The sequence below is a fragment of the Myotis yumanensis genome, unplaced genomic scaffold (assembly GCF_028538775.1).
Source record: "Myotis yumanensis isolate MYYU_CA2020_CCGP unplaced genomic scaffold, mMyoYum1.0.hap1 SCAF_23, whole genome shotgun sequence".
NCBI classification, from domain to species: domain Eukaryota; kingdom Metazoa; phylum Chordata; class Mammalia; order Chiroptera; family Vespertilionidae; genus Myotis; species Myotis yumanensis.
The window spans coordinates 8,420,729-8,436,521 of record NW_027223774.1 but is presented as its reverse complement, the minus strand read 5'-3'; the positions used below and the strand labels follow the sequence as shown (position 1 = coordinate 8,436,521).

The window sequence follows — 15,793 nt, the reverse complement described above, 5'->3', positions numbered from 1 at the left end:
TTCCTAGATGCCACCAGGGAGATGGGACGTGCTGGAGCCAAGCCCCTGACCTGGCCTCAGGAATGAGGGTGGAGGTAGAGTGCCGGCATCTGGGTTTAGCTGCCTCCAGGGTTCCAGATAAGAGCAAATGCAAGTAAGGTAACCCCAGAGCTGGGTTCACCGAACTCCAAGACCCTGAGAGTTGGAATGAGGCGGGTGTGCTATAAGAGGGCCACTCTGCACAGGGCTGGACACCATTGAATCCCAACCCAGACTGAAGACCAGACCAGACCAGACCAGACCCCCTGCAGGTGAGAGGAAATCCCATGTGGGGTGGGGCAGGTGCATCTAGATGGACAGCTCACTCTTGCTCTTGAGGGCAGAGCAGTAGATGCCCAATATCTGGTTGTGAGAAGGAGGGGCTGGAGGTCTGCAGCTTTGGGTGTTTTACCTAAAAGGAACATGGGAGATAGAATTAAAATGGGGAGGGACAGAAAGCCCTATCATTAGGTGCATCTGCATGGAAGGCTGAATCTGGCCTGGACTTGTGGGTCTAGGGAGCAGGTAGGTGGAGACTGGGGCTCCTGGGCCTGAGGGAGGAGGTGGAGGCTCCTGAGTTTGAGAAGGAACTGGAGACCAGGAGTCCTGGTTCCTGAACTCTCTGTCTTTCCACCCCCAGCACAGGAGGCCCTTCCTTTGTGGCAGCCAAAGAGGCTCAGACAGGACACATGGCAGGTCCCCTGCTCCAGCCCCTGCTGCTCCTACTGCTGTCCTTCGCCCTGGGATCTGCTGGACAAGAAGGTGAGGACCAGCCTGGGAGTCCTGACCTTGCCCTGGGCCTCACAGTCCCCCACCTCCCCTCTCCAGGGCCCCCTCTCTCCAAGGAGCCCCTGAGTCAGGACCCTCCCCTGCAGCAGCCTCCTCCCATTGAGACATGGCCCCTGCGCTGTGGCCCCTTTCTTCTTGCTCCCTCCTGACTCCTGGGCTCTGGGTCCCTCCAGGCTGCTTCCCGCCCTCAGTGTCTCTCTCATCAGAAGCTGGGGCTGCCTCCAGACCAGCTGCTGCCCTGGGTTTCTGAGCAGTCTCCCTCCGTCTCTCTCCATCTCCGTCTGCAACTGTCTCTGCCCTGGGCTCCCGGTCTGCCTCTGCCCTTCTCCACGCCTCTCTGTCTGTCTCTCTCTCCATCACTGTCTCTGGGAATCCATCTACTGTGGCCTCAGCCTTCCCCTAAGGCCTGCTACCCACACTTTTTCCAGGTCTCCATCCAGCCCAGGATACCGGGGAGAGGATCATTAATGGAGTTGTATGTCCTAGAGGCTCCCATCCCTGGCAGGTGGCCCTGTATGACAACAATAAGTTCAAATGTGCAGGCGTGCTGGTCAACCAGCAGTGGGTGCTCACCGTCGCCCACTGCCACCTGAGGTATGGGACAGGGGAGCCAGCGCCACTCCATGTCCCTCTCTGGGTCCTTCTCTCTCTCTCTCTCTTTCTCTCTCTCTCTCTCTCTCTCTCTCTCTCTCTCTCTCGCTTTCTGGGCTTCTGTCCTCTTAATCACAGTGTCTCCCTCTGAACATTACATTTTTTTGTTTTTAAGTGAGTATATTGTGCAAATGGGTAGTGATCTTCGGGTTGATTGGCGTGCCCAGAGGATCAGGGCCACAGAGTCCTTCATCCACCCCCGGTATAACAACCGCACCAATAATCATGACATCATGCTGGTGAAGCTGAGCAGCCCAGCCACACTCTCGCCCACTGTGAACACAATCTACCTACCGTCCAGCTGCAAAGGCCCTGGGACAAGCTGTACTGTCTCTGGCTGGGGCGTCACCACCAAGGATGGAGGTGAGGCTGCCCCTGGGACCCCAGTCACCAAGGTCCCAGCTCCCTTCTTCCTCAGGCCGCAGACACAGGGGACAGACCCAAGGTTCCAGACACCCCCCGCTCCTCAAACACCTCCATTCTCAGACCCAGGAAGCCAGACCCCCGGGCCCTGCACTGTCAGATTCGGAAGCCTGATCTTTAGACTTACCTCCCCCCAGGCCTCCATCCTGCAGACCCAGGAGTTTAGAACCCCAGTCACCACCTTACCCAGAGCCAAGTGTTTAGGCTCACAGCTGCTTTCACCCTCAGAACCAGGAGTATGGCCTTTAGGTGCCTTCTCCCTCATACTAAAGGAGACCTGGTCCCCAGCGCTCCTCTACCCAGGAGGTGTCCCTCAATGCCAGCACCTCGTCCCTCCCTTGGTAGATGCTACCAGGGATGGTGGAGCTGGAACGTGAAGGGTCCAACCCCCTGGCCTGGCCTCAGGAATGAAGGGGGAGGTAGAGTGCGGGCATATGGGTTTAGCTGACTCCGGGCTTCCAGATAAGAGCAAATGCAGGGAAGGTAACCCCAGAGCTGGGTTCAGCTGAACTCCAGGATACTGAGAGTTGGAGTGGGGCGGGTGTGCTGTAAGGCGGCCACTATGCACAGTAGGTTCAAACCCAGGAGTTCAGACACAGTTCCCTTCCTTCCGAAGACCCAGAAATCCAAGAAATAGGATCCTTTTCATAACCATTGTATTGGGTCACCCAGCTCCACCTTCTTCCGTGTCCAGGGTCCCCATTCTTTTAACATCAGCACCCACAGGTCCACAGGACCCAGCCTCTGACTGTCTCACCCCCCCAACTTCTCCAGCAGCAACAAAGCCATCAGAGCTCATGTGCTCGAATGTCAACATCATCTCCTACCAGGAATGCAAGCAGTCTTACCGGGCCCTGTTGAAAAAATACATGCTCTGTGCGGCTGCCCCCAACGGGCTGTCAAACAGCTGCAAAGTGAGTCTTCTCCTCCCCTGCCCTGGGTTCAGCATCTTCTCAGCCCAGGCCTGTCTCCCCCTCCATCCTGTGTCCCGGGGCCTGACCCTGGTGCTGAGCCTTCCCTCACACCTTACCAGCCCCACTTTCCTGGCTCTCTCCACTCAGTCCTCTGCCCTGGTCAGGGTGGGAGTCCACGGGGGCCTGCGTGGCCTTGGGGGCGGGCACAAAGGTGAAGGATAGAAACGGGGGCTGGCAAATGGGGCTGGGACTATGGGGAGGGCACTGAGGCACTGGCTACAAGCACAAGCTTTAAGGGCTCACCAAAACCTCAGTGACCAGGAAATATCATATTCCAATGAAATATTTAAAAAATAATCCATGATGAGCAAAGCATCAGAATTTTCAACAATAGAAGCAACCAGAATGGGCTGGATTTCCCGTTGGCTTCTGGCTTCTGTGTGATTCAGAACAGCACTGTAATGACCCTGTCTTTATCTAAAACTGAAATACCGCCATAGAAGGATTTGATTAGTGGATCCAGCATAGGACTTTGGGATAGAGGGTCCCAGGTTCTATTTCAGTCAATGGCACATGCCCAGGTACCAGGCTCAATGCCCAGTAGGGGATGTGCAGGAGGCGGCCAATCAATGACTCTCTCTCATTGTCATTTCTATCTCTTTTTCCCTCTCCCTTACTTTCTGAAATAAAGAAAAAATTAGAAACAGAAAACAAAAAACTGGAAAGCAGGTTCCTCATGGATTTTTTTTCATATTAAATTTGATTTTTAAAATATGCCTTAAAATGTCTGTTGCACTCACTGAGATGCACCTGAGGCTCATGCCCTGCTTCTATGTCTGTGTACCTGTTTCTAATTCTGAAGAAAGAAGGAGCCCCTCCTCTTTGTTATCCCTTCCTCATCTCTGTAGCCTCCTCTCTGACTCTCCCCAATCTCTCCTCACACCTCACTTCTTTTTATTTCTACTATTTTTATTGATTGCAGAGAGGAAGGGGGAGGGAGAGAGAGAAACAAAAGTGATGCGAGAGAATCACTGATTGGCTGCCTCCTGCATGCCCCCCACTGGGGATCAATCCTGCAACCCAGGCATGTGCCTTTGACTGGAATCAAACCTGGGACCCTTCATTCCGCAGGTCGATGCTCTATTCACTGAGTCAAACCAGCTGGGTCCTCACACCTCATTTCATTTTCTGGTTCCCCCTGTGTTCTGTGTTGTGATCTCTCTCTCTCTCCCACTCCCTTACTCCCTCCCTTCCTCCCTCCCTCCCTCCATCCCTCCCTTTCTCCCTCCCTACCCCTCTGCCTCTCTCTCTGGCCTCTGTCAATTTTTTTTATTTTCTCCATCTCTGCCTCATTCCTAACCCCAAACATTCTGCTTGTCTTTCTCCTTCAATCTTCCCTTTCTTCTTCTCTTCCTCCTTCTCTCTCTCTTTCATCCTTTGCCTCTTTGTACCCCCACTATCTTGCTGACATCTGCACTCTAAGCTTTCAGGGGTGGTAAATTGGTGTGTTTTAGGAAGAGAGGTGATGGGACAACGTTGAATGTGCTAAAAAATGGGGGGTTCCCTCTGGTTCCCCACTAAGGACCTGATTCATAATTCTGCAAACTCTGCAGGGACACAGAGTCGCAACCTAGGGACAGTCCCGCACTTGGTTTAACGCACTCATTTTTCTTAAACTTCCTATATTTGAACCTGGTGGTCCAAACTTTTATTTTGCACTACAGCCTGTAAATTAGTGCATTGGTCCCGCCTCTGGTTTCCAGGACTACCTTGTACCCCATCCCTGGGAAAGGCAATGTATGGGATTCCCTGGAGGTAATGCTTCCTCTCCCAGGGGCTTGACAAATAAATGGGGCCCTTACTTCCTGGAAGCCCCGCCCTCTCCCTGTGATTGACTAGGGCTCAAGCCAATGTCTTCCAAAAACCTGGTTGGTCCTCTCCTGGATAGCATTCATTCCTGCTCTGCCATTGGTTCGCACAGACAAAGAGTCTCTTCCCATTGGCCAGGGTGGAAGGCTGTGTTCTGGCAGGAAAAAGCCTGAGAAGCCTGGTGTCTGTGGGACCTTATTGCTGGTTATTTTTTAATCAAAGTTAATCTGCTCTCTCCCCTCCAGGGTGACTCCGGGAGTCCGCTGATTTGCGAAGGTTCCCTGCAAGGCCTGGTGTTCGCCGGCTATATCCCTTGTACCACGCCCTTTAAGCCCGTGATATACACCCGCATATGCATGTACCGCAAATGGCTGAATAATACCATGAAAGCCAATTCCTAATCCCTCCATGCTTTCATCCTTTGTCCCTATGCCCTGAACAGGGCCACCCAGAAATAAAGACATCCCTGACTTGCAGCCATATTTGACTTTATCATTTTCAAAGTCTTTTGAAACCGTCAACAACATTCTAATAAAAATGTGCAAAAACCTATGAGCTAAACATAAAACACAAGAACGTCGGTGCTGGTGAAGATGCGGGGAGACCCCCAGCCATGTTCTCCAGCGGAAGTGGAGAACAATTTTTATGACACAAGGTTAGGCAAGGTGAGTCCAAAATCTCATTCGTCGCTTTTGACCTAGGAATTCTGGTCAATCCGAAACATGGGCAACGTTTGAATTCATCACAACATTGTGGGGAGCCGGCACTGCCATGGCATACTCAGCCCCAGGGCGCCTTATGTGCCATGCCAGCTCAGCCTGGGTCAGTGACCCTGAGTGGGGGCGGGGAAAGGCTTAGAAAAGACAGACAAGAGAATGAAAGCTCGGTCTTGGTGGGACGCTGCCCTCTCGGGTGGAGAGAGATAGCTTCAGTGCCCACAAGCCGTGTCTTTACTTTATAGCAGATGTCAGGAGGCAATGTAAGGGCATGGTCAAGATGTTTACAACATTCTCATATGTTTCAATCCCACTCCACTACATACACCTGAACTCTATCAAGCCTGCATCACTCAGGCACATGGGGCCACGTGTTCAGACCATAGGTTCAAGCTCACAACTACAGCAGTTTGCTATAATGGTGCTGGGAGGGCCCTGCCCTCCAAGCTGGGACTGGCACGTGGCCATGAGAGGACTGTGCCCTCTCCTCAGTCCAAGGCTTGAATCTGTGCAAACACTGTAGCTGCGTCCCACACAACATTATCTGTCATAGCAAAACAGTGGAAATTCGGGACCTGTCCAAAATTATTCCATGGCTTATGTCAACAACAAAGGGATGTAGGCCAGGAGACTAATGACTCTGTTCAGGATAATAATTATGCAAAACTGTGAGTGTCACGTCAGAATGCATATGCTGTCTGTTGTTAAATGCAAAAAAAAAGAAACAAAAATCGTATATGTGTGCGATCGTCACCATGTAAAATGAAATCATCACAGAATAAGAGCATGTACCAAACTGCCTGTGGATGGAGTCCCGGGTGCCTCCTTCCTTCCGTATCCCTTTCTGTGCCTGTGCACTTCTACACCCTGAGCAATAAGGTGGGGACCTCTGAGGAGCCAAGGTTGGGGCGAGGAGACTTTCACAGAGGGAGGTGTGAAAGGAAAATGAACTAATTTTTGAATCTCACCTGGCCTCCTGCTCCCACTGACACAGTGGCGTGTTCCTCTACATTTTCCAGCCCTCAGTTTTACAGAGAGAGAGAGAGGGGGAGGAGAGAGAGAGAGAAAGAGAGAGAGAGAGAGAGAGAGAGAGAAAGAAGAAGAAGAAGAAGAAGAAGAAGAAGAAGAAGAAGAAGAAGAAGGAGAAGAAGAAGGAGGAGGAGGAGGAGGAGGAGGAGGAGGAGGAGGAGGAAGAGGAGGAGAAGGAGGAGGAGAAGGAGGAGGACGAGGAGAAGGACAAGGACACGGACAAGGAGAAGAAGGAGAAGGAGGAGGAGGAGGAGGAGGAGGAATAGAGAACAGAAATGCCTAGTTCACACGTGAGCAAAGGCATGTGAAAATGGTACTGACCATGTCACAGATGAAAAATGAGGAGAGAGGGAGCAGGTTTTCAGAAAGGTTGGCGTTGGCAAGTAGACAGGACACCAGAATCCATCGAGGCCACAAGTGAGCACCAGAGTTTGGAGGAAGAACGAAGAGTGGGAGTGGAAACTGGGGCAGGTGGGCTCCTATTCTCACTGTGTGCCTAGAAGGGGCCTCCAGAGGAGATGAGGGAGGAGGGAGGAGTCCCCTGTGTCTGAGCCTGGCAAGATCAGCAGGTTCCTGGTACCCTGGGCTCCCTGGGCAATCACCACAGACCCTGCTGACTGAGGGTCTTCTCCAACCAGCTGTGATAGGCAGTTAGGCAGACATGAGTTGAAGGGGCTCCATGGAGCATTAACTCATCAGCTCAGCAACCTCCTCAAGACACTGACCATCACCATCACTCTCTCTTTGTTTGTCCATCCACAGAGCTATGGCTCTGCCTTCTGGCCACTTCCTTCCCCAGTTCCAGGAGGGCTGCCTCCGTTCCAGAATTCACACCCAGAAAGAAACCTGGCTAACAGAGTCTAGGAGAACTCTTCTCCTGTCTCACTTTGGGAAGAGGAGAGCAGTTCCCTGAAGTAACCCAGTGGTCTTCCCCTCTTCATTGGCCAACATTGTATCACATGTTTATTTAGAAACCAATCCCTACACAGCAGAAATGAACCTCCATGCTTGGTGCAGTAAAGCTCATTTGTGGTCACAATGAGGAGAGCAAGTTGTCCAAACTAAATCAAGGTTCTGACAAATGGCAGAAGCAGTGCATGCTGGGTAGGCAACAACAATGTCTATGATGGGTCAACTTCTGGGACTGAGGTAGAATTGGATTAAAGATCTGAATTGAGATTACACATGGACTCACACTAAGGAATGAAACTTATTTGGGGGTCAGAGTTAGAAGAGAGGCTCAATTCCACTGTTAGGAATCAGCTGTCTACTAGTAATCTGACAATGGATCCTGTGTTACTCCATGCAAATGCCAAAGTCCTACCTCGTTCCTCAATCACCGCGACTTCCAAATCCTATGAGGCCTCTGAACCCATCCCCCACCCTTGGCCCTCTCATTCATTCAGCTCAATAAAAAAGTCTTCCCTGTTAGAACATTCTAGGTCTCCCTCCTCTTCTCACCTGCCCGTCCCTCTGCCCAGGACTCACTGCTCCCAAGTAGCTACAGGAATCCATCTACCACCTCCTGCAAGACTTTGTTCCAATGTCCTCTTCACCTGGAGTCTTTCCAACCACCTTTCCCAATATTATAACTGCAGGGGTTCCTGAGATCAAAGGGAACCAATAATTCCCTAGGCATCCTCTGGTATTATTTTCTCCATAGCACTCACTGCCACGGAAAAAACAACAAACTATAAATGTGAATTTCTTATTTCCTTACTTAAGGTCTCCACCCACTGGAATGTGGGGCTTTGTGATGGAATTTCACTTTTTTGTGGAATGTGTGCCCTCAGAGGCAAGAACAGATTCTGGCTCAGAGTCAATGCTCAGTAGATACTTCAGGAATGAATACAATGAGCATAGATGAAAATGCAAAGAAATTCATCCCACCATCATTGTAATGAAAGCGATTCAAAGGCACTTCAATATGAAAAAGTGACATAAGTCAGAACACAGCTATAGTGTAGAATAAAGGTAGGAGTAATCAATGTAAGAGAGGCAATTGTCCAAGACTTTTAAAATTTATTTTTAATTTTGTTGTTGTTGTTGTGAATCCTCACTCAAGGATATTTTTTCATTGATTCTTAGGGAGAGTGGAAGAGAGAGGGAAAGACAGAAACATCGATGTGTCTCTCTACACACATCCATTGCTTGCCTCTTGCACCAGCCTTGATCAGAGCCCAGGCTGGGGAGGAGCCTACAACCAAGGTACATGCCATTAACCGGAATCAATCCCAGGACTCTTTGATCTGCTGGCAAAAGCGTTATCCACTGAGTGGCTAGGGCTCCTTAAGACTTTTTATAGAGTAAATAAAATGTCCCATTACATAATGTTCAGACTTTTTTGTTAGAAATTCATACAATGTATAGAAATCATAGTATAATAAGTGAAAAATGGTACATATTTAGTAGGTGAGTTAGGAAAGCCTTCCTTTAGATTCATACCCCAATATTAGGGTTGGGTTCAGGCCCAAAGACACATCTAGGATTCAGCCAGACAAGTTCCCACAAGCTGCTCAGAGTCATGGAATAAGCTCTAGGCCACCCCTGAGAGGGGCTGAGGGCAACAAAAGTGGCCACAGTGGAGGACCCAGGGCACAGTCCATCTCTGACTCCTGCTCCTGCCCCTCAATGCGAGTTCCTGGTCACACCCTTTGTATCTGCCACCAGGGAGATGGGACGTGCTGGAGCCAAGCCGCTGACCTGGCCTCAGGAATGAGGGTGGAGGTAGAGTGCGGGCATATGGGTTTGGCTGCCTCTGGGTTCCAGATAAGAGCAAATGCGGGTAAGGTAACCCCAGAGCTGGGTTCGCTGAACTCCAGGACCCTGAGAGTTGTAGTGCGGCCGGTGTGCTATAAGAGGGCCACTCTGCACAGGGCTGGACACCATTGAATCCCAACCCAGACTGAAGACCAGACCAGACCAGACCAGACTATACCAGAACCCCTGCAGGTGAGATGAAATCCCATGTGGGGAGGGGCAGGTGCATCAGGAGGGACAGCTGACCCTTGCTCTTGAGGGCAGAGCAGTAGATGCCCAATATCTGGTTGTGAGACAGAGGAGCTGGAGGTCTGCAGTTTTGGGTCTTTTACCTAAAAGGAACTTGGGACATAGAATTAAAATGGGGAGGACAGAAAGCCCGATCATTAGGTGCTCTGCATGGAAGGCTGTCCCTGACCTGGATTGTGGGTCTAGAGGGAGAAGGTAGGTGGAGACTGGGGCTCCTGGGTCTGAGGGAGGAGGTGGGTACAGACTGTGGCTCCTGGGTCTCAGGGAGCAGGTGGAGGCTCCTGAGTCTGAGCCAAGAAAAGGGACCTGGAGACCAGGAGTCCTGCTTCCTGAACTCTCTCTCTTTCCAGCCTCAGCACAGAAGGCCCTTCCTCTGTGGCAGCCACAGAGGCTCAGAGAGGACAAATGGCAGTTCCCCGTCTCCCACTGGTGCTGCTCCTATTGCTGTCCTTCGCCCTGGGATCTGCTGGACAAGAAGGTGAGGACCAGCCTGGGCGACGTGACCTTGTCCTGGGCCTCACAGTCCCCCACCTCCCCTCTCCAGGCCCCCTCTCTCCAAGGAGCCCCTGAGTCAGGACCCTCCCCTGCAGCAGCCTCGTCCCATGGAGACATGGCCCCTGGGCTGTGGCCCCTTTCTTCCTGCTCCCTCCTGACTCCTGGGCTCTGGGTGCCCTCTAGGCTGCTTCCTGCCCTCAGTGTCTCTCTCATCAGAAGCTGGGGTTGCCTCCAGATCAACTGCTGCCCTGGGTTTCTGAGCAGCCTCTCTCCGTCTCTCTCCATCTCCGTCTGCAGCTGTTTCTGCCCTGGGCTCCGTGTCTCCCTCTGCCCTTCTCCACGCCTCTCTGTCTGTCTCGATCTCCATCACTGTCTCTTGGAATCCATCTACTGTGGCCTCAGCCTTCCCCTAAGGCCTGCTACCCACACTTTTTCCAGGTCTCCATCCAGCCCAGGATACCGGGGAGAGGATCATTAATGGAGTTGTATGTCCTAGAGGCTCCCATCCCTGGCAGGTGGCCCTGTATGACAAGAATGGGTTCCAATGTGCAGGCGTGCTGGTCAACCAGCAGTGGGTGCTCACCGTCGCCCACTGCCGCCTGAGGTATGGGACAGGGGAGCGAGTGCCACTCCATGTCCCTCTCTGGGTCCTTCTCTCTCTCTCTCTCTCTCTCTCTCTCTCTCTCTCTCTCTCTCCTTCTGTCCTCCTATCTCTGGGTCTATGTAACCTTCTCTCAATCACAGTGTCTCCCTCTGAACATTACTTTTTTTTTTAAGTGAGTATATTGTGCAAATGGGGAGTGATCTTCTGGTTGATGGGCGTGCCCAGAGGATCAGGGCCATACAGTCCTTCGTCCACCCCCGGTATATCAACGGCACCCATTATCATGACATCATGCTGCTGAAGCTGAGCAGCCCGGCCACGCTCTCACCCACTTTGAACACGATCGACCTACCGTCCAGCTGCAAAGACCCTGGGACAAGCTGTACTGTCTCTGGCTGGGGCGTCACCACCGCGGATGCAGGTGAGGCTGCCCCTGGGACCTCAGTCACCAAGGCCCCAGCTCCCTTCTTCCTCACGCCCCAGACACAGGGGACAGACCCAAGGTTCCAGACCTCCCCACCACCCCCCAGTCACCTTCGTTCTCAGACCCAGGAAGCCAGACCCCTAGGCTCTGCACCCTCAGATCAGGAAGCCTGACCTTTAGACATACTTCCCCCTAGTCACATAATCCTTAGATCCCAGGCCTCCATTCCACAGACCCAGGAGTTTAGAACCCCAGTCACCACCTCACCCAGAGCCAAGTGTGCAGGCTCCCAGCCGTTTCCACCTTCAGACCCAGGAGTCTTGGCCTTCAGGCGCCACCTCCCTCAGATGAAAGGAGACCTGATCCCCAGGTCCCCTCTACCCAGGAGGTGTCCCCCAATGACAGCACCTTGTCCCTCCCTTGGTAGATGCCACTCAGGATGGTGGAGCTAGAACGTGCGGGGGGCCAAACCCCTGGCCTGGTCTCAGGAATGAGGGGGGAGGTAGAGTGCTTGCATATGGGTTTAGCTGCCTCTGGTTTCCATATAAGAGGAAGTGCAGGGAAGGTCACCCCAGAGCTGGGTTCAGCTGAACTCCAGGACCCTGAGAGTTGGAGTGGGGCGGGTGTGCTATAAGGGGGCCACTCTGCACAGTACGTTCAAACCCAGGAGTTCAGACACAGGTCGCTTCCTTCCCAAGACCCGGAAGTCCAAGAAATAGGACCCCTTTCATAACCAACGTATTGGGTCACCCAGCTCCTCCTCCTTCCTTGTCCAGGGTCCCCATTCTTTAAACATCAGCACCCACAGGTCCACAGGACCCAGCCTCTGACTGTCCCACCCCCCCCCCCCCCCCAACTTCTCCAGCAGCAACAAATCCATCGGAGCTCATGTGCTCGAATGTCAACATCATCTCCTACCAGGAATGCAAGCAGACTTACCGGTCCGTGTTGAAAAAATACATGCTCTGTGCGGCTCCCCCCGACAGACTCTCAAACAGCTGCACAGTGAGTCCCCTCCTCCCCTGGCCTGGGTTCGGCTTCTTCTCAGCCCAGGCCTGTCTCCCCCTCCATCCAGCGTCCCAGGGCCTGACCCTGGTGCTGAACCTTCCTTCACAACTTACCAGCCCCACTTTCCCAGCTCTGTCTACTCAGTTCTCTGCCCGGGTCAGGGTGGGACCACACCGGGGCCTGCGTGTCCTTTGGGGCGGGCACAAAACTGAAGGATAGAAACTGGGGGTGGGAATGGTGCTGGGACTATGGGGAGGGCAGGGGGGCTGTGGCTACAAGCACAAGCTTTAAGGGCATACCAAAAGCTCAGTGACCAGGAAATATCATCTTCCAATGAAATATTTAAAAAATAATCCATGATGAGCAAAGCATCAGAATTTTCAACAAAAAAAGCAACCAGAATGGGCTGCATTTCCCATTTGCTTTGGATTTCTATGTGGTTCAGAACAGCACTGTAATGACCCCGTGTTTATCTAAAACTGGCATACCACACTAGCCGGTTTGGCTCAGTGGGTCCAGTGTAGGTCTGCGGATTAGAGGGTCCCAGGTACAATTCCAGTCAAGGGCACATGACCAGGTAGTAGGCTCAATGCCCAGTAAGAGGGCATGCAGGAGGCAGCCAATCAATGAATCTCTCTCATTGTCGTTTCTCTCTCTCTCTCTCTCTCTCTCTCTCTCTCTCTCTCTCTCTCTCCCTTTGTGAAATAAAGAAAAAATTAAAAACATAAAACAAAAAACTGGAAAGCAGGTTCCTCATAGATTTTTTTCATATTAAATTTGATTTTTAAAATATGCCTTAAATTGTTTCTTGCAGTCACTGAGATGTGCCTGCGGCTCATGCCCTGCTTCTATGTCTGTGTATCTGGGTCTAATTCTGAAGAAAGAAGGAACCCCTCATCTTTGTTATCCCTTCCTCATCTCTGTAGCCTCCTCTCTGACTGTCAGAACCCTCTCCCCTCATCTCTCCTCACACCTCACTTCTTTTTATTTCTACTATTTTTATTGATTGCAGAGAGGTAGGGGGAGGGAGAGAGAGAAACAACAATGGTGACAGAGAATCATTGATTGGCGGCTTCCTGCACACCCACCACTGGGGATCTAGCCTGCAACCCAGGCATGTGCCCTTGACTGGAATTGAACCTGGGACCCTTCAGTCAGAAGGTCGATGCTCTATTCAATGAGCCAAACAAGCTAGGTCCTCATACCTCATTTCATGTTCTGGTTCCCTCTGTGTTCTAATTTCTCTCTCTCTCTCTCTCTCTCTCTCTCTCTCTCTCTCTCTCTCTCTCTCCCCTTCCATTCCTCCCTCCCTTCCTCCCTCCTTCCCTCTGTGCCTCTCTCTCTGGCCTCTGTGAATTTTTTTTATATTCTCCATCTCTGCCTCATTCCTTACCCCAATCATTCTGCTTGTCTTTCTCCTTCATCCTTCCCTTTCTTCTTCTCTCTATCCTTCTCTCTCTCTTTTTCATCCTGTGCCTCTTTGTACCCCCACTATCTTGCTGACATCTGCACTCTCAGCTTTCAGGGGTGCTGAAATGGTGGGTTTTAAGAAGAGAGGTGATGGGACAAGGTTGAATGTCCTAAAAATGGGAGGTTCCCTCTGGTCCCCCACTGAGGACCTGATTCATAATTCTGCAAACTGTGCAGGGACACAGAGTCACAAACTAGGGACAGTCTTGCACTTGGTTTAACGCACTCGCTTTTCTTAAACTTCCTATATTTGAACCTGGTGGTCCGAACTTTTATTTTGCACTAGAGCCTGTAAATTAGTGCATTGGTCCCGCCCCTGGTTTCCAGGACTACCCTGTCCCCCATCCCTGGGAAAGGCAATGTATGGGATTCCCTGGAGGTAATGCTTCCTCTCCCAGGGGCTTGACAAATAAATGGGGCCCTTACTTCCTGGAAGCCCCGCCCTCTCCCTGTGATTGACTAGGGCTCAAACCAATGTCTTCCAAAACCTAGTTGGTCCTCTCCTGGATAGCATGCAATCCTGCTCTGCAATTGGTCGGAAGAGACAATAAGTCTCTTCCCATTGGCCAGCGTGGAAGGCTGTGTTCTGGCGGGATAAAGTCCGGAGAAACCTGGTGTCTGTGGGACCTCATTGCTGGTTATTTTGAAATCAAAGCTAATCTGCTCTCTCCCTTCCAGGGTGACTCTGGGAGTCCGCTGATTTGCGAAGGTTCCCTGCAAGGCGTGGTGTCCGCCGGCTATATCCCTTGTACCCCACCCTTTGAGCCAGTGATCTACACCCGCCTATGCATGTACCGCAAATGGCTGAATAATACCATGAAAGCCAATTCCTAATCACTCCATGCTTTCATCCTTTGTCCCTATGGCCTGAACAGGGCCACCCAGAAATAAAGACTTCCCTGACTTGCAGTGATATTTGACTTTATCATTTTCAAAATCATATAAAACCGTCAACAACATTCTAATAAAAATGTGCAAAAACCTATGAGCTAAACATAAAACACAAAAACGTCGGTGCTGGTGAAGATGCGGGGAGACCCCAGCCCTGTTCTCCAGCGGAAGTGGAGAACAATTTTTATGACACAAGGTTTGGCAAGGTGAGTCCAGAGTCTCATTCATCGCTTTTGAGCTAGGAATTCTGGTCAATCCAAAACGTGGGCAAGGTTTGAATTCATCACAACGTTGTGGGGGAGCCGGCACGGCCATGGCATACTCAGCCCCAGGGCGCCTTATGTGCCATGCCAGCTCAGCCTGGGTCAGTGACCCTGAGTGAGGGCGGGGAAAGGCTTAGAAAAGACAGACAAGAGAATGAAAGCTGGGTCTCGGAGGGAAGCTGCCCTCTCAGATGGAGAGAGAGAGCGCCAGCACCCACAAGCCTTGTCTTTACTTTATAGCAGGTGCCAGGAGGCATTGTAAGGGTGTGATAAGATGTTTACAACGTTCTTGTGTGTTTCAATCCCACTCCACTACATGCACCTGAACTCTGTCAAGCCCACATCACTCAGGCACGTGGGGCCACATTTTCAGACCATAGCTTCAAGCTTACAAATACATCCGTTGGCTAAAGTTGTGCTGGGAGGGCTCTGTCATGCAAGCTGGGACTTGCACGTGGCCATGAGAGGACTGTGCCCTCTCCTCAGTCCAAGCCTTGAATCAGTGCAAACACTGTAGCTGCGCCCCACACAACATTATCTGTCATAGCAAAACAGTGGAAATGCTGACCCTGTCCCAAATTATTCCATGGCTTATGTCAACAACAAAGGGATGTGGGCCAGGAGACTAATGACTCTGTTCAGGATAATAATTATGCAGAACTTTGAGTGTCATGTCAGAATGCATATGCTGTCTGTTGTTAAATGCAAAAAAAAAGAAACAAAAATAGTATATGTGTGTGATCGTCACCGTGTAAAATGAAATCATCATAGAATAAGAGCATGTACCAAACTGCCTGTGGATGGAGTCCTGGGTGCCTCCTTCCTTCCGTATCCCTTTCTGTGCCTGTGCACGTCTACACCCTGAGCAATAAGGTGGGGACCTCTGAGGAGCCAAGGTTTGGGCGAGGAGACTTTCACAGAGGGAGGTGGGAAAGAAAAATGAACTGATTTTCAAATCTCACCCGGCCTCCTGCTCCCACTGACACAGTGGCCTGTTCCTCTACATTTTCCAGCCCTCAGTTTTACAGAGAGAGAGAGAGAGAGAGAGAGAGAGAGAGAGAGAGAGAGAGAGAGAAGAAGAAGAAGAAGAAGAAGAAGAAGAAGAAGAAGAAGAAGAAGAAGAAGGAGGAGGAGGAGGAGGAAAAGGAGGAGGAATAGAGAAAAGAAATGCGTAGTTCACACGTGTGCAAAGGGATGTGAAAATGGTACTGAGAATGTCA

At 51.3% G+C, this 15,793-nt stretch overlaps 2 protein-coding genes across 2 annotated transcripts; both read left to right on the top strand.

Annotated features, from left to right (window-relative positions):
* The first annotated feature begins 674 nt into the window (after window positions 1-674).
* On the top strand, window positions 675-5,065 carry LOC138999974 (kallikrein-7-like). Its single transcript, XM_070402209.1, has 5 exons — window positions 675-780; window positions 1,248-1,401; window positions 1,574-1,821; window positions 2,659-2,795; window positions 4,910-5,065. Exons 1-5 carry the CDS (start codon window positions 708-710, stop codon window positions 5,063-5,065), a joined length of 768 nt encoding a protein of 255 aa, XP_070258310.1. The 5' UTR covers window positions 675-707.
* A 4,722-nt stretch (window positions 5,066-9,787) lies between these two features.
* On the top strand, window positions 9,788-14,253 carry LOC139000395 (kallikrein-7-like). Its single transcript, XM_070402626.1, has 5 exons — window positions 9,788-9,896; window positions 10,364-10,517; window positions 10,691-10,938; window positions 11,807-11,946; window positions 14,098-14,253. The coding sequence occupies exons 1-5, from the start codon at window positions 9,824-9,826 to the stop codon at window positions 14,251-14,253; spliced, it is 771 nt and encodes a 256-aa protein (XP_070258727.1). The 5' UTR covers window positions 9,788-9,823.
* The last annotated feature ends 1,540 nt before the right edge of the window (window positions 14,254-15,793 follow it).